This window comes from Crinia signifera, chromosome 19 (genome assembly GCF_055691185.1).
Source record: "Crinia signifera chromosome 19, ASM5569118v1, whole genome shotgun sequence".
Taxonomy (NCBI): domain Eukaryota; kingdom Metazoa; phylum Chordata; class Amphibia; order Anura; family Myobatrachidae; genus Crinia; species Crinia signifera.
In genome coordinates, this window is record NC_139226.1 from 139642807 (window position 1) to 139661320 (window position 18514).

General features: G+C 57.0%; 1 protein-coding gene across 2 annotated transcripts in view; it reads right to left on the bottom strand.

Annotated features, from left to right (window-relative positions):
- Positions 1-391: 391 nt before the first annotated feature.
- Positions 392-18514, bottom strand: part of LOC146043102 (uncharacterized) — an 82740-nt gene continuing 64617 nt past the window's right edge. For both annotated transcript variants that reach the window (XM_083163529.1, XM_083163528.1), the window contains exons 22-24: positions 15180-15297; positions 7582-7701; positions 392-960 (exon numbers count right to left, since the gene is read on the bottom strand). In XM_083163529.1, the coding sequence (XP_083019655.1) occupies positions 790-960; positions 7582-7701; positions 15180-15297 (409 nt within the window). In that variant the 3' untranslated portion in view covers positions 392-789. The remainder of the gene's footprint in view (positions 961-7581; positions 7702-15179; positions 15298-18514) is intronic.

The window sequence follows — 18514 nt, forward strand, 5'->3', positions numbered from 1 at the left end:
AGTGTTATTCTGGCTGTGCTCACGCACCTACCCCGCTTCATCAGAGGTGCCCGGTGTCACTGTGCTCAGGTTGGGGGCCCCCTGACAGAGGGGTATGGGGTAGTGTTATTCTGGCTCTGTGTACTCATCTACCCCGCTTCATCAGAAGTGCCTGGTGTCACTGTGCTCAGGTTGGGGGCCCCCTGACAGAGGGGTACGGGGTAGTGTTATTCTGGCTGTGCTCACGCACCTACCCCGCTTCATCAGAGGTGCCCGGTGTCACTGTGCTCAGGTTGGGGGCCCCCTGACAGAGGGGTATGGGGTAGTGTTATTCTGGCTTTGTGTACTCACCTACCCCGCTTCATCAGAAGTGCCTTTGGCACGGACACAAAGACATTAATAACAGGTCACACAGTTTTATTTACACAATTCCTGATAATACCACGTTACACGAGATTTGTGCAGCCAATAAACAATAAAAACAGCCATTATTGTCCTGTCCGAACAGGTTTGTGGTGTTTTCCATCTGCGGCCTGTGTACATGTGAGCACAGCCAGCATATAACTCCTTATCTGATGGTACATCGGGAAGCACAAGGTGTGAGAGTGACTGTTAGAGGCATCCAAGGAGGGGTGAGTGGCACAGACCTGCTTCCTACCAGCCTCACCAGCTTGTGCCCACTCAGAGGGGGCGCTAGTTCCGGATGGTGTCACTCCTGGAATGGAATGACACAAAGGTTCTACTTCTATACATAGTGTCAATGGTTCAGCATTAATACCGCCATGCAGAGAGATACATGGAAGAGATCTTCTACACATCAGTGTCCTGGTCACCACCGGAGGTCTGGGCAGGAGCGGTGGCAGCGTCAGGGTGCTGGAGATAGCGCAGGCCGGATTCTCCCGCAGTAATCTGCTGGGCTGTGCAACGCCGCCGGATGTCTAGAAGAACCCCTGCGTCTCTCGTCTCAGCCAGACGGTTACACTAGGAGACAAAGACACGTGTTTTCTGTGTAATAGTCTATAAGACAACCGGTGTACGTCTATCAGGTACAGCTGCGTAGGGGATGGAAGAGAGAACCGGTGTACGTCTATCAGGTACAGCTGTGCAGGGGAAGGAAGAGAGAACCGGTGTACATCTATCAGGTAGGGCTGTGCAGGGGATGGAAGAGAGAACTGGTGTACGTCTATCAGGTACAGCTGAGCAGGGGATGGAAGAGAGAACCGGTGTACGTCTATCAGGTACAGCTGAGCAGGGGATGGAAGAGAGAACCAGTGTACGTCTATCAGGTACGGCTGTGCGGGGGATGGAAGAGAGAACCGGTGTACGTCTATCAGGTACGGCTGCGCAGGGGATGGAAGAGAGAACCGGTGTACGTCTATCAGGTACAGCTGAGCAGGGGATGGAAGAGAGAACCGGTGTACGTCTATCAGGTACAGCTGAGCAGGGGATGGAAGAGAGAACCGGTGTACGTCTATCAGGTACAGCTGAGCAGGGGATGGAAGAGAGAACCGGTGTACATCTATCAGGTAGGGCTGTGCAGGGGATGGAAGAGAGAACCGGTGTACGTCTATCAGGTACAGCTGAGCAGGGGATGGAAGAGAGAACCGGTGTACGTCTATCAGGTACAGCTGAGCAGGGGATGGAAGAGAGAACCAGTGTACGTCTATCAGGTACGGCTGTGCGGGGGATGGAAGAGAGAACCGGTGTACGTCTATCAGGTACGGCTGCGCAGGGGATGGAAGAGAGAACCGGTGTACGTCTATCAGGTACAGCTGAGCAGGGATGGAAGAGAGAACCGGTGTACGTCTATCAGGTACAGCTGAGCAGGGGATGGAAGAGAGAACCGGTGTACGTCTATCAGGTACAGCTGAGCAGGGGATGGAAGAGAGAACCGGTGTACGTCTATCAGGTACAGCTGAGCAGGGGATGGAAGAGAGAACCGGTGTACGTCTATCAGGTAGGGCTGTGCAGGGGATGGAAGAGAGAACCGGTGCACGTCTATCAGGTACAGCTGCGCAGGGGATGGAAGAGAGAACCGGTGTACAACTATCAGGTACAGCTGCGCAGGGGATGGAAGAGAGAACCGGTGTACGTCTATCAGGTACAGCTGCGCAGGGGATGGAAGAGAGAACCGGTGTACGTCTATCAGGTACAGCTGCGCAGGGGATGGAAGAGAGAACCGGTGTACGTCTATCAGGTACAGCTGTGCAGGGGATGGAAGAGAGAACCGGTGTACGTCTATCAGGTACAGCTGCGCAGGGGATGGAAGAGAGAACCGGTGTACGTCTATCAGGTACAGCTGAGGAGGGGATGGAAGAGAGAACCGGTGAACGTCTATCAGGTACAGCTGTGCAGGGGATGGAAGAGAGAACCGGTGAACGTCTATCAGGTACAGCTGTGCAGGGGATGGAAGAGAGAACCGGTGTACGTCTATCAGGTACAGCAGCGCAGGGGATGGAAGAGAGAACCGGTGTACGTCTATCAGGTACAGCTGTGCAGGGGATGGAAGAGAGAACCAGTGTACGTCTATCAGGTACAGCTGCGCAGGGGATGGAAGAGAGAAGAGAGAACCGGTGTACGTCTATCAGGTACAGCTGTGCAGGGGATGGAAGAGAGAACCAGTGTACGTCTATCAGGTACAGCTGCGCAGGGGATGGAAGAGAGAACCGGTGTACGTCTATCAGGTACAGCTGCGCAGGGGATGGAAAAGAGAACCGGTGTACGTCTATCAGGTACGGCTGTGCGGGGGATGGAAGAGAGAACCGGTGTACGTCTATCAGGTACAGCTGTGCAGGGGATGGAAGAGAGAACCGGTGTACGTCTATCAGGTACAGCTGAGCAGGGGATGGAAGAGAAAACCGGTGTACGTCTATCAGGTACAGCTGTGCAGGGGATGGAAGAGAGAACCGGTGTACGTCTATCAGGTACAGCTGCGCAGGGGATGGAAGAGAGAACCGTTGTACGTCTATCAGGTACAGCTGTGCAGGGGATGGAAGAGAGAACTGGTGTACGTCTATCAGGTACAGCTGTGCAGGGGATGGAAGAGAGAACCGGTGTACGTCTATCAGGTACAGCTGTGCAGGGGATGGAAGAGAGAACCGGTGTACGTCTATCAGGTACAGCTGTGCAGGGGATGGAAGAGAGAACCGGTGTACGTCTATCAGGTAGGGCTGAGCAGGGGATGGAAGAGAGAACCGTTGTACGTCTATCAGGTACAGCTGCGCAGGGGATGGAAGAGAGAACCGGTGTACGTCTATCAGGTACAGCTGCGCAGGGGATGGAAGAGAGAACCGGTGTACGTCTATCAGGTACAGCTGAGCAGGGGATGGAAGAGAGAACCGGTGTACGTCTATCAGGTACAGCTGCGCAGGGGATGGAAGAGAGAACCGGTGTACGTCTATCAGGTACAGCTGAGCAGGGGATGGAAGAGAGAACCGGTGTACGTCTATCAGGTACAGCTGCGCAGGGGATGGAAGAGAGAACCGGTGTACGTCTATCAGGTACAGCTGCGCAGGGGATGGAAGAGAGAACCGGTGTACGTCTATCAGGTAGGGCTGTGCAGGGGATGGAAGAGAGAACCGGTGTACGTCTATCAGGTACGGCTGTGCAGGGGATGGAAGAGAGAACCGGTGTACGTCTATCAGGTACAGCAGTGCAGGGGATGGAAGAGAGAACTGGTGTACGTCTATCAGGTACAGCTGCGCGGGGGATGGAAGAGAGAACCGGTGTACGTCTATCAGGTACAGCTGCGCAGGGGATGGAAGAGAGAACCGGTGTACGTCTATCAGGTACAGCTGCGCAGGGGATGGAAGAGAGAACACGTGTATATGTCTATCAGGTACAGCTGCGCAGGGGATGGAAGAGAGAACACGTGTATATGTCTATCAGGTACAGCTGTGCAGGGGATGGAAGAGAGAACTGGTGTATGTCTATCAGGTACAGCTGCGCAGGGGATGGAAGAGAGAACCGGTGTACGTCTATCAGGTACAGCTGCGCAGGGGATAGAAGAGAGAACCGGTGTACGTCTATCAGGTACAGCTGCGCAGGGGATGGAAGAGAGAACCGGTGTACGTCTATCAGGTACAGCTGCGCAGGGGATGGAAGAGAGAACCGGTGTACGTCTATCAGGTACAGCTGCGCAGGGGATGGAAGAGAGAACCGGTGTACGTCTATCAGGTAGGGCTGTGCAGGGGATGGAAGAGAGAACCGGTGTACGTCTATCAGGTACGGCTGTGCAGGGGATGGAAAAGAGAACCGGTGTACGTCTATCAGGTACAGCAGTGCAGGGGATGGAAGAGAGAACTGGTGTACGTCTATCAGGTACAGCTGCGCAGGGGATGGAAGAGAGAACCGGTGTACGTCTATCAGGTACAGCTGCGCAGGGGATGGAAGAGAGAACCGGTGTACGTCTATCAGGTACAGCTGCGCAGGGGATGGAAGAGAGAACACGTGTATATGTCTATCAGGTACAGCTGCGCAGGGGATGGAAGAGAGAACACGTGTATATGTCTATCAGGTACAGCTGTGCAGGGGATGGAAGAGAGAACTGGTGTACGTCTATCAGGTACAGCTGCGCAGGGGATGGAAGAGAGAACCGGTGTACGTCTATCAGGTACAGCTGCGCAGGGAATAGAAGAGAGAACCGGTGTACGTCTATCAGGTACAGCTGCGCAGGGGATGGAAGAGAGAACCGGTGTACGTCTATCAGGTACAGCTGCGCAGGGGATAGAAGAGAGAACCGGTGTACGTCTATCAGGTACAGCTGAGCAGGGGATGGAAGAGAGAACCGGTGTACGTCTATCAGGTACAGCTGAGCAGGGGATGGAAGAGAGAACCGGTGTACGTCTATGAGGTAGGGCTGTGCAGGGGATGGAAGAGAGAACCAGTGTACGTCTATCAGGTACAGCTGCGCAGGGGATGGAAGAGAGAACCGGTGTACGTCTATCAGGTACAGCTGTGCAGGGGATGGAAGAGAGAACCGGTGTACGTCTATCAGGTACAGCTGAGCAGGGGATGGAAGAGAGAACCGGTGTACGTCTATCAGGTACAGCTGCGCAGGGGATGGAAGAGAGAACCGGTGTACGTCTATCAGGTTCAGCTGCGCAGGGGATGGAAGAGAGAACCGGTGTATGTCTATCAGGTACAGCTGTGCAGCGGATGGAAGAGAGAACCGGTATACGTCTATCAGGTACAGCTGAGCAGGGGATGGAAGAGAGAACCGGTGTACGTCTATCAGGTACAGCTGCGCAGGGGATGGAAGAGAGAACCGGTGTACGTCTATCAGGTACAGCTGTGCAGGGAATGGAAGAGAGAACCGGTGTACGTCTATCAGGTAGGGCTGTGCAGGGGATGGAAGAGAGAACCGGTGTACGTCTATCAGGTACAGCTGCGCAGGGGATGGAAGAGAGAACCGGTGTACGTCTATCAGGTACAGCTGTGCAGGGGATGGAAGAGAGAACCGGTGTACGTCTATCAGGTACAGCTGTGCAGGGGATGGAAGAGAGAACCGGTGTACGTCTATCAGGTACAGCTGTGCAGGGGATGGAAGAGAGAACCGGTGTACGTCTATCAGGTACAGCTGCGCAGGGGATGGAAGAGAGAACCGGTGTACGTCTATCAGGTACAGCTGCGCAGGGGATGGAAGAGAGAACCGGTGTACGTCTATCAGGTACAGCTGCGCAGGGGATGGAAGAGAGAACCGGGGTACGTCTATCAGGTACAGCTGCGCAGGGGATGGAAGAGAGAACCGGTGTCCGTCTATCAGGTACAGCTGCGCAGGGGATGGAAGAGAGAACCGGTGTACGTCTATCAGGTACAGCTGTGCAGGGGATGGAAGAGAGAACCGGTGTACGTCTATCAGGTACGGCTGTGCAGGGGATGGAAGAGAGAACCGGTGTACGTCTATCAGGTACAGCTGTGCATTGGATGGAAGAGAGAACCGGTGTACGTCTATCAGGTACAGCTGTGCAGGGGATGGAAGAGAGAACCGGTGTACGTCTATCAGGTAGGGCTGAGCAGGGGATGGAAGAGAGAACCGTTGTACGTCTATCAGGTACAGCTGAGCAGGGGATGGAAGAGAGAACCGGTGTACGTCTATCAGGTACAGCTGCGCAGGGGATGGAAGAGAGAACCGGTGTACGTCTATCAGGTACAGCTGCGCAGGGGATGGAAGAGAGAACCGGTGTACGTCTATCAGGTACAGCTGTGCAGGGAATGGAAGAGAGAACCGGTGTACGTCTATCAGGTAGGGCTGTGCAGGGGATGGAAGAGAGAACCGGTGTACGTCTATCAGGTACAGCTGCGCAGGGGATGGAAGAGAGAACCGGTGTACGTCTATCAGGTACAGCTGTGCAGGGGATAGAAGAGAGAACCGGTGTACGTCTATCAGGTACAGCTGTGCAGGGGATGGAAGAGAGAACCGGTGTACGTCTATCAGGTACAGCTGTGCAGGGGATGGAAGAGAGAACCGGTGTACGTCTATCAGGTACAGCTGCGCAGGGGATGGAAGAGAGAACCGGTGTACGTCTATCAGGTACAGCTGCAGGGGGATGGAAGAGAGAACCGGTGTACGTCTATCAGGTACAGCTGCGCAGGGGATGGAAGAGAGAACCGGTGTACGTCTATCAGGTACAGCTGCGCAGGGGATGGAAGAGAGAACCGGGGTACGTCTATCAGGTACAGCTGCGCAGGGGATGGAAGAGAGAACCGGTGTACGTCTATCAGGTACAGCTGCGCAGGGGATGGAAGAGAGAACCGGTGTACGTCTATCAGGTACAGCTGTGCAGGGGATGGAAGAGAGAACCGGTGTACGTCTATCAGGTACGGCTGTGCAGGGGATGGAAGAGAGAACCGGTGTACGTCTATCAGGTACAGCTGTGCATTGGATGGAAGAGAGAACCGGTGTACGTCTATCAGGTACAGCTGTGCAGGGGATGGAAGAGAGAACCGGTGTACGTCTATCAGGTAGGGCTGAGCAGGGGATGGAAGAGAGAACCGTTGTACGTCTATCAGGTACAGCTGAGCAGGGGATGGAAGAGAGAACCGGTGTACGTCTATCAGGTACAGCTGTGCAGGGGATGGAAGAGAGAACCGGTGTACGTCTATCAGGTACAGCTGCGCAGGGGATGGAAGAGAGAACCGGTGTATGTCTATCAGGTAGGGCTGCGCAGGGGATGGAAGAGAGAACCGGTGTGTGTCTATCAGGTACAGCTGTGCAGGGGATGGAAGAGAGAACCGGTGTACGTCTATCAGGTACAGCTGTGCAGGGGATGGAAGAGAGAACCGGTGTACCTCTATCAGGTACGGCTGTGCAGGGGATGGAAGAGAGAACCGGTGTACGTCTATCAGGTACAGCTGAGCAGGGGATGGAAGAGAGAACCGGTGTACGTCTATCAGGTACAGCTGCGCAGGGGATGGAAGAGAGAACCGGTGTACGTCTATCAGGTACAGCTGCGCAGGGGATGGAAGAGAGAACCGGTGTATTTATATGTCTGCCAGTCAGCTGATACCAGTTGGTGCCCCTACTCTCACAGGGGTCTTCCATGAGGCCTCAGCCAGCACCTTGCTGTAATTGGCAGCTGCCCCTCAGTGCCCTGTGCCTACCACAGATGGGTCATTGCAGTTCTCCAGTCTACGTGTTAGCTCCTCCCCTGCGTTCCGATTCGTCAGCGCCTGTGTGACCAGCTGGAGAAATTCCTCATTCAGAGCATCTAATGCGTCCTCCTGTCGACAGGAAATGCATCACTGTCAGCAACACATGCAGGGCGCAGATGGAAAGTCGGCAGTGGCTAGGTTGACACATGAAAAGGTTGACATGGTTTATGTAGTCAATGTGGACACCTGTCAACATTGATGCCCAATTAGTGTACCAAATCCCCTGGCATGGCTTGTTCCACTCACCATGCTTCACTACGGCTGCGCTTGGAACGCCTTACTGTTCCCATGTGTTGACCATTTCACATGTGTTGAACATTTCCATGCCAACCTTTTGGTTGTGTCGACCTTTTGTCAATGTCGATCTTTTGATTGTAAAACTAGACACTGTAGAACTATCATGACAGATGGTCCGAGGGTCCAGCCTGGTACGGAGTCAGAGGCGGAACCATTGGTAGTCATGGCCCCCCAGTTCTCTGTCCAATGGGCTCTCAGGACATGGGGAAGCCAGGCAGTGGTCAGATGCTGAGCCATTGGGTGTCCTGGTCTCCCAGCTCACTGCCCAATGGGCTCTCCGGACATAGGACAGCCCGGGCAGGCAGTCAGAGGCTGAGCCATTGGGACTCCTGGCCTCCCAGCTCCACCTCCCAGCTCTCTGGCCAATGGGCTCTCCGGACATGGGGCAGCCTAGACGGCAGGCAGAGGCTGAGCCATTGGTAGTCCAGGCCTCCCAGATCCTCCTCCCAGCTCATTGGATGTGGTGCAGCCCGGGTGGTGGTCAGAGGCTGAGCCAATGGGAGTACTGGCCTCCCTGTTCCACCTCCCAGCTCTCTGCCCAATGGGCTCTCAAGATGTGGGGCATCCCAGGCAGTAGGCAGAGGCTAAGCCATTGGTAGTCTAGGCCTCCCAGATCCTCCTCCCAGCTCATTGGATGTGGTGCAGCCCGGGTGGTGGTCAGAGGCTGAACCATTGGTAGTAAGTGCCTCCCACATAAGGGGTGGATCCTGTTGGAGGCAGCGAGCCACTCAGGAGCCAAGAGGAGGGTGCCAGGAGCCCGACACCGTCACTGAGGTGGGCTGTGTGCCATATATGTGCCAGGGACTCATTTATTCCCAGTCCGGCCTGGCAAGTTCTGGGGCTTTACTGGGTAGTAGCCAATTCCCATAGGCAAAGGACATGGGGACTATAAGAAAACCACTAGGGGAGGGGGTCTGGCTACAGCGGCTTCTGCCTATACAGTAACTGCGGGAATGGATAGGATGAGGCCCACCTGACGGGCATTGCTGCCTAGTTAGGGTTAGGATGGGGCCCACCTGGCGGGCATTGCTGCCTGGTTAGGGTTAGGATAGGGCCCACCTGGCGGGCATTGCTGCCTGGTTAGTGTTAGGATGGGGCCCATCTGGCGGGCATTGTTGCCTGGTTAGGGATAGGATGGGGCCCACCTGGTGAACATTGCTGCCTGGTTAGGGTGGAGCCCACCTGGCGGGCAATGCTGCCTGGTTAGGGTTAGGATGGAGCCCACCTGGCGGGCATTGCTGCCTGGTTAGGATGGAGCCCACCTGGCGGGCATTGCTGCCTGGTTAGGGTTAGGATGGGGTCCACCTGACGGGCATTGCTGCCTGGTTAGGGTTAGGATGGGGCCCACCTGGCGGGCATTGCTGCCTGGTTAGGATGGGGCCCACCTGGTGGGCATTGCTGCCTGGTAACGGTTAGGATGGGGCCCATCTGGCGAGCATTGCTGCCTGGTTAGGATGGAGCCCACCTGGTGGGCATTGCTGCCTTGTTAGGGTTAGGATGGGGCCCACCTGGCGGGCATTGCTGCCTGGTTAGGGTTAGGATGGGGCCTACCTGGTGGGCATTGATGCCTGGTTAGGGTTAGGATGGAGCCCACCTGGCGGGCATTGCTGCCTGGTTAGGATGGAGCTCACCTGGTGGGCATTGCTGCCTGGTTAGGGTTAGGATGGAGCCCACCTGGCGGGCATTGCTGCCTGGTTAGGGTTAGGATGGAGCCCACCTGGCGGGCATTGCTGCCTGGTTAGGGTTAGGATGGAGCCCACCTGGTGGGCATTGCTGCCTGGTTAGGGTTAGGATGGGGCCCACCTGGCGGGCATTGCTGCCTGGTTAGGGTTAGGATGGGGCCCACCTGGCGGGCATTGCTGCCTGGTTAGGGTTAGGATGGAGCCCACCTGGCGGGCATTGCTGCCTGGTTAGGGTTAGGATGGGGCCCACCTGGCGGGCAATGCTGCCTGGTTAGGGTTAGGATGGGGCCCACCTGGCGGGCATTGCTGCCTGGTTAGGGTTAGGATGGGGCCCACCTGGCGGGCATTGGCTGCCTGGTTAGGGTTAGGATGGGGCCCACCTGGCGGGCATTGCTGCCTGGTTAGGGTTAGGATGGGGCCCACCTGGCGGGCATTGCTGCCTGGTTAGGGTTAGGATGGGGCCCACCTGGCGGGCATTGCTGCCTGGTTAGGGATAGGATGGGGCCCACCTGGTGGGCATTGCTGCCTGGTTAGGGTTAGGATGGAGCCCACCTGGCGGGGCAATGCTGCATGGTTAGGGTTAGGATGGAGCCCACCTGGCGGGCATTGCTGCCTGGTTAGGATGGAGCCTACCTGGCGGGCATTGCTGCATGGTTAGGGTTAGGATGGTGCCCACCTGGCGGGCATTGCTGCCTGGTTAGGATGGAGCCTACCTGGCGGGCATTGCTGCCTGGTTAGGGTTAGGATGGGGCCCACCTGGCGGGCATTGCTGCCAGGTTAGGGTTAGGATGGGGCCCACCTGGCGGGCATTGCTGCCTGGTTAGGGTTAGGATGGAGCCCACCTGGCGGGCATTGCTGCCTGGTTAGGGTTAGGATGGGGCCCATCTGGCAGGCATTGCTGCCTGGTTAGGATGGAGCCCACCTGGTGGGCATTGCTGCCTGGTTAGGGTTAGGATGGTGCTGACCTGGCGGGCATTGCTGCCTGGTTAGGGTTAGGATGGTGCCCACCTGGCGGGCATTGCTGCCTGGTTAGGGTTAGGATGGAGCCCACCTGGCGGGCATTGCTGCCTGGTTAGGTTAGGATGGGGCCCATCTGGCGGGCATTGCTGCCTGGTTAGGGTTAGGATGGTGCCCACCTGGCGGGCATTGCTGCCTGGTTAGGATGGAGCCCACCTGGCGGGCATTGCTGCCTGGTTAGTGTTAGGATGGGGCCCATCTGGCGGGCATTGTTGCCTGGTTAGGGATAGGATGGGGCCCACCTGGTGGACATTGCTGCCTGGTTAGGGTGGAGCCCACCTGGCGGGCAATGCTGCCTGGTTAGGGTTAGGATGGAGCCCACCTGGCGGGCATTGCTGCCTGGTTAGGATGGAGCCCACCTGGCGGGCATTGCTGCCTGGTTAGGGTTAGGATGGGGTCCACCTGACGGGCATTGCTGCCTGGTTAGGGTTAGGATGGGGCCCACCTGGCGGGCATTGCTGCCTGGTTAGGATGGGGCCCACCTGGTGGGCATTGCTGCCTGGTAACGGTTAGGATGGGGCCCATCTGGCGAGCATTGCTGCCTGGTTAGGATGGAGCCCACCTGGTGGGCATTGCTGCCTTGTTAGGGTTAGGATGGGGCCCACCTGGCGGGCATTGCTGCCTGGTTAGGGTTAGGATGGGGCCTACCTGGTGGGCATTGATGCCTGGTTAGGGTTAGGATGGAGCCCACCTGGCGGGCATTGCTGCCTGGTTAGGATGGAGCTCACCTGGTGGGCATTGCTGCCTGGTTAGGGTTAGGATGGAGCCCACCTGGCGGGCATTGCTGCCTGGTTAGGGTTAGGATGGAGCCCACCTGGCGGGCATTGCTGCCTGGTTAGGGTTAGGATGGAGCCCACTGGTGGGCATTGCTGCCTGGTTAGGGTTAGGATGGGGCCCACCTGGCGGGCATTGCTGCCTGGTTAGGGTTAGGATGGGGCCCACCTGGCGGGCATTGCTGCCTGGTTAGGGTTAGGATGGAGCCCACCTGGCGGGCATTGCTGCCTGGTTAGGGTTAGGATGGGGCCCACCTGGCGGGCAATGCTGCCTGGTTAGGGTTAGGATGGGGCCCACCTGGCGGGCATTGCTGCCTGGTTAGGGTTAGGATGGGGCCCACCTGGCGGGCATTGCTGCCTGGTTAGGGTTAGGATGGGGCCCACCTGGCGGGCATTGCTGCCTGGTTAGGGTTAGGATGGGGCCCACCTGGCGGGCATTGCTGCCTGGTTAGGGATAGGATGGGGCCCACCTGGTGGGCATTGCTGCCTGGTTAGGGTTAGGATGGAGCCCACCTGGCGGGCAATGCTGCATGGTTAGGGTTAGGATGGAGCCCACCTGGCGGGCATTGCTGCCTGGTTAGGATGGAGCCTACCTGGCGGGCATTGCTGCATGGTTAGGGTTAGGATGGAGCCCACCTGGCGGGCATTGCTGCCTGGTTAGGATGGAGCCTACCTGGCGGGCATTGCTGCCTGGTTAGGGTTAGGATGGGGCCCACCTGGCGGGCATTGCTGCCTGGTTAGGGTTAGGATGGGGCCCACCGGGCGGGCATTGCTGCCTGGTTAGGGTTAGGATGGAGCCCACCTGGCGGGCATTGCTGCCTGGTTAGGGTTAGGATGGGGCCCATCTGGCAGGCATTGCTGCCTGGTTAGGATGGAGCCCACCTGGTGGGCATTGCTGCCTGGTTAGGGTTAGGATGGTGCTGACCTGGCGGGCATTGCTGCCTGGTTAGGGTTAGGATGGTGCCCACCTGGCGGGCATTGCTGCCTGGTTAGGGTTAGGATGGAGCCCACCTGGCGGGCATTGCTGCCTGGTTAGGGTTAGGATGGGGCCCATCTGGCGGGCATTGCTGCCTGGTTAGGGTTAGGATGGTGCCCACCTGGCGGGCATTGCTGCCTGGTTAGGATGGAGCCCACCTGGCGGGCATTGCTGCCTGGTTAGGGTTAGGATGGGGCCCATCTGGCGGGCATTGCTGCCTGGTTAGGGTTAGGATGGTGCCCACCTGGCGGGCATTGCTGCCTGGTTAGGATGGAGCCCACCTGGTGGGCATTGCTGCCTGGTTAGGGTTAGGATGGAGCCCACCTGGTGGGCATTGCTGCCTGGTTAGGGTTAGGATGGTGCCCACCTGGCGGGCATTGCTGCCTGGTTAGGGTTAGGATGGAGCCCACCTGGCGGGCATTGCTGCCTGGTTAGGGTTAGGATGGTGCCCACCTGGCAGGCATTGCTGCCTAGTTAGGGTCAGGATGGAGCCCACCTGGCGGGCATTGCTGCCTGGTTAGGGTTAGGATGGTGCCCACCTGGCGGGCATTGCTGCCTGGTTAGGGTTAGGATGGAGCCCACCTGGCGGGCATTGCTGCCTGGTTAGGGTTAGGATGGTGCCCACCTGGCGGGCATTGCTGCCTGGTTAGGGTTAGGATGGAGCCCACCTGGCGGGCATTGCTGCCTGGTTAGGGTTAGGATGGTGCCCACCTGGCGGGCATTGCTGCCTGGTTAGGGTTAGGATGGAGCCCACCTGGCGGGCATTGCTGCCTGGTTAGGATGGAGCCCACCTGGCGGGCATTGCTGCCTGGTTAGGGTTAGGATGGTGCCCACCTGGCGGGCATTGCTGCCTGGTTAGGGTTAGGATGGGGCCCACCTGGCGGGCATTGCTGCCTGGTTAGGGTTAGGATGGGGCCCACCTGGCGGGCATTGCTGCCTGGTTAGGGATAGGATGGGGCCCACCTGGTGGGCATTGCTGCCTGGTTAGGGTTAGGATGGAGCCCACCTGGCGGGCAATGCTGCCTGGTTAGGGTTAGGATGGAGCCCACCTGGCGGGTATTGCTGCCTGGTTAGGATGGAGCCTACCTGGCGGGCATTGCTGCCTGGTTAGGGTTAGGATGGGGCCCACCTGGCGGGCATTGCTGCCTGGTTAGGGTTAGGATGGGGCCCACCTGGCGGGCATTGCTGCCTGGTTAGGGTTAGGATGGAGCCCACCTGGCGGGCATTGCTGCCTGGTTAGGGTTAGGATGGGGCCCACCTGGCGGGCATTGCTGCCTGGTTAGGATGGAGCCCACCTGGCGGGCATTGCTGCCTGGTTAGGGTTAGGATGGAGCCCACCTGGCGGGCATTGCTGCCTGGTTAGGATGGGGCCCACCTGGCGGGCATTGCTGCCTGGTTAGGGTTAGGATGAGCCCACCTGGCGGGCATTGCTGCCTGGTTAGGGTTAGGATGGGGCCCATCTGGCAGGCATTGCTGCCTGGTTAGGATGGAGCCCACCTGGTGGGCATTGCTGCCTGGTTAGGGTTAGGATGGTGCCGACCTGGCGGGCATTGCTGCCTGGTTAGGGTTAGGATGGTGCCCACCTGGCGGGCATTGCTGCCTGGTTAGGGTTAGGATGGAGCCCACCTGGCGGGCATTGCTGCCTGGTTAGGGTTAGGATCGGGCCATCTGGCGGGCATTGCTGCCTGGTTAGGGGTTAGGATGGTGCCCACCTGGCGGGCATTGCTGCCTGGTTAGGATGGAGCCCACCTGGCGGGCATTGCTGCCTGGTTAGGGTTAGGATGAGGCCCATCTGGCGGGCATTGCTGCCTGGTTAGGGTTAGGATGGTGCCCACCTGGCGGGCATTGCTGCCTGGTTAGGATGGAGCCCACCTGGCGGGCATTGCTGCCTGGTTAGGGTTAGGATGGTGCCCACCTGGCGGGCATTGCTGCCTGGTTAGGGTTAGGATGGAGCCCACCTGGCGGGCATTGCTGCCTGGTTAGGGTTAGGATGGTGCCCACCTGGCGGGCATTGCTGCCTAGTTAGGGTTAGGATGGAGCCCACCTGGCGGGCATTGCTGCCTGGTTAGGGTTAGGATGGTGCCCACCTGGCGGGCATTGCTGCCTGGTTAGGGTTAGGATGGAGCCCACCTGGCGGGCATTGCTGCCTGGTTAGGGTTAGGATGGTGCCCACCTGGCGGGCATTGCTGCCTGGTTAGGGTTAGGATGGAGCCCACCTGGCGGGCATTGCTGCCTGGTTAGGGTTAGGATGGTGCCCACCTGGCGGGCATTGCTGCCTGGTTAGGGTTAGGATGGAGCCCATCTGGCGGGCATTGCTGCCTGGTTAGGGTTAGGATGGTGCCCACCTGGCGGGCATTGCAGCCTGGTTAGGGTTAGGATGGAGCCCACCTGGCGGGCATTGGCTGCCTGGTTAGGATGGAGCCCACCTGGCGGGCATTGCTGCCTGGTTAGGGTTAGGATGGAGCCCACCTGGCGGGCATTGCTGCCTGGTTAGGATGGAGCCCACCTGGCGGGCATTGCTGCCTGGTTAGGGTTAGGATGGTGCCCACCTGGCGGGCATTGCTGCCTGGTTAGGGTTAGGATGGGGCCCACCTGGCGGGCATTGCTGCCTGGTTAGGATGGTGCCCACCTGGCGGGCATTGCTGCCTGGTTAGGGTAAGGATGGAGCCCACCTGGCGGGCATTGCTGCCTGGTTAGGGTTAGGATGGTGCCCACCTGGCGGGCATTGGCTGCCTGGTTAGGGTTAGGATGGTGCCCACCTGGCGGGCATTGCTGCCTGGTTAGGGTTAGGATGGTGCCCACCTGGCGGGCATTGCTGCCTGGACCATCCTCATTGAGTCTTCTCCTCCGACAGCTGGAACTATTAGCAAACATCTCCGTAGTGTCTCCATGGGGCTTACACATGTTGTACAATTCCCGGCTGACAAAACAGAAGACAGGGACATGTGACTTATAGCGACCAATCACAGTATAGTTTACATCTAATATCAGGGTTCATTGCTACAAGTGGAATGAAATGTTCTATAGATACAGAAAGCGTTTATGGGGCTCCTCAGCATCATGGGGCCCCCCGCGTTTATGGGGCTCCTCAGCATCATGGGGCCCCCGCGTTTATCCTCGTGGTAGGCCTGTAACTAGCGGATTACTGCCCGCACCCCTGAGAGTGTAAGAAGGAATACGCGTCAGTTCTCTGAGGCCCCTATGTACCAACCTGCACAGCTCTATACACCCCCAGACAATGCACCTGCTCCCCAAAGCCTATGGGTTCCCCTCCCCAATCCCCCTCTCAGGTTACCTCTCCGATACGGTCGTATTGTCCACCACAGTTAGGTCGACAGTCATTAGGTCACACAGGTGTCTAGGTCGACATGGGACAAGGTCGACATGAGTTTCGGTTGACACATGCGTTAGGTCGACAGATCGTTTGGTCGACATGGTTTTTTTCACTGTTTTTTGAGCCGACATGTGCCGACAGGCGGTATTTCATGCCCTACCATCCACTAGGGCGTGGCGGGAGAATAAGATAGTGCCCAAAGCATCACGAGCGAAGCGAGCATTGCGAGGGGCTGTGGTTCACCTCCAGCTGTGTCCATGTCGACTGTGTCCACATTAGGGTAAAAAAAAGTGAAAAAACCCATGTCGACCTAACGACCTGTCGACCTAACCCATGTCAACCTAACACATGTGTTGACCTAAACCCATGTCGACCTTGTCCCATGTCGACCTAGAACACTGTCGACCGTCTCACCTGTCGACCCAACAGTGTCGACCTAATGACTGTTGACCTAAATATGGTTGATAAAACGATCCACGCCCCTTATTCTGAGCCCCCCTGTTCTCTCCTTGCACTGTCCCAGCCGTCAGTGTGCCCCCACTTGTGGTATACAGAATACATTTAAACCGTCCTCAGACTTTCATGGGCTAAAATGCACATTTACCAAAAAACTATTTTTTATATTGATTTTTAAATGTGTGATTTAGCCTGGTCGGTTAATTGGCTTCTAATACACTGGGGTAAAGCCGATGTCTATATACATCTATATAAGATATAAATAGCTGTAAATACTGTACAATGGATCATTCTCAAATTCCCAGAGAACATCGCCACCTGCTGCCTCATTGTGGAATCACAGATGTGTACTGTACTGTACCACGCCAGCAGCTGACAGTCACTGTTACGGTATAGGGGGTCGGCAATCACTAGTTTGAAAGTGACTAGGTGTACACATGAAAATGGTCGACATAGCATTGGTTGACATAGTCAGAAGGCTGACCTATGGTACTTCAACAGTGGATACGACTGATGACACACAGGACCGCACATTGGATCGCAATAAGTAGTAAATGACGTACAATCTGACACATGGCACTAGTGTACGGGAACCATCAGCCCTGACTGAGCTTGTGTATATGATGAGAGACAGGGCAGTCATCAGGGGGGACTGCGTGTGGATGATGGGAGACAGAACAGTCATCAGGGGGGGACTGTGTGTATATGATGGGAGACAGGGCAGTCATCAGGGGGGGACTGTGTGTATATGATGGGTGACAGGGCAGTCATCAGGGGGGGACTGCGTGTATATGATGGGGGACAGGGCAGTCATCAGGGGGGACTGCATGTATATGATGGGAGACAGGGCAGTCATCAGGGGGGGACTGTGTGTATATGATGGGGAGACAGGGCAGTGATCAGGGGGGGACTGTGTGTATATGATGGGTGACAGGGCAGTCATCAGGGGGGACTGTGTGTATATGATGGGAGACAGGGCAGTGATCAGGGGGGACTGTGTGTATATGATGGGTGACAGGGCAGTCATCAGGGGGGGGGGCTGTGTGTATATGATGGGAGACAGGGCAGTCATCAGGGGGGACTGTGTGTATATGATGGGGGACAGGGCAGTCATCAGGGGGGGACTGCGTGTATATGATGGGTGACAGGGCAGTCATCAGGGGGGGACTGCGTGTACATGATGGGGGACAGGGCAGTCATCAGGGGGGGACTGTGTGTATATGATGGGAGACAGGGCAGTCATCAGGGGGGACTGTGTGTAGATGATGGAAGACAGAACAGTCATCAGGGGGGGACTGCGTGTAGATGATGGAAGACAGGGCAGTCATCAGGGGGGGACTGTGTGTATATGATGGGTGACAGGGCAGTCATCAGGGGGGGACTGTGTGTATATGATGGGTGACAGGGCAGTCATCAGGGGGGACTGCGTGTATATGATGGGAGACAGGGCAGTCATCAGGGGGGGACTGTGTGTATATGATGGGTGACAGGGCAGTCATCAGGGGGGGACTATGTGTGTATATGATGGGAGACAGGGCAGTCATCAGGGGGGACTGCGTGTAGATGATGGAAGACAGAACAGTCATCAGGGGGGGACTGTGTGTATATGATGGGAGACAGGGCAGTCATCAGGGGGGACTGTGTGTATATGATGGGTGACAGGGCAGTCATCAGGGGGGGACTGTGTGTATATGATGGGAGACAGGGCAGTCATCAGGGGGGGACTGTGTGTATATGATGGGAGACAGGGCAGTCATCAGGGGGGACTGTGTGTATATGATGGGAGACAGGGCAGTCATCAGGGGGGGACTGTGTGTATATGATGGGAGACAGGGCAGTCATCAGGGGGGACTGTGTGTATATGATGGGGGACAGGGCAGTCATCAGGGGGGGACTGCGTGTATATGATGGGTGACAGGGCAGTCATCAGGGGGGACTGCGTGTACATGATGGGGGACAGGGCAGTCATCAGGGGGGGACTGTGTGTATATGATGGGAGACAGGGCAGTCATCAGGGGGGACTGTGTGTAGATGATGGAAGACAGAACAGTCATCAGGGGGGGACTGCGTGTAGATGATGGAAGACAGGGCAGTCATCAGGGGGGGACTGTGTGTATATGATGGGTGACAGGGCAGTCATCAGGGGGGGACTGTGTGTATATGATGGGTGACAGGGCAGTCATCAGGGGGACTGCGTGTATATGATGGGAGACAGGGCAGTCATCAGGGGGGGACTGTGTGTATATGATGGGTGACAGGGCAGTCATCAGGGGGGGACTATGTGTGTATATGATGGGAGACAGGGCAGTCATCAGGGGGGACTGCGTGTAGATGATGGAAGACAGAA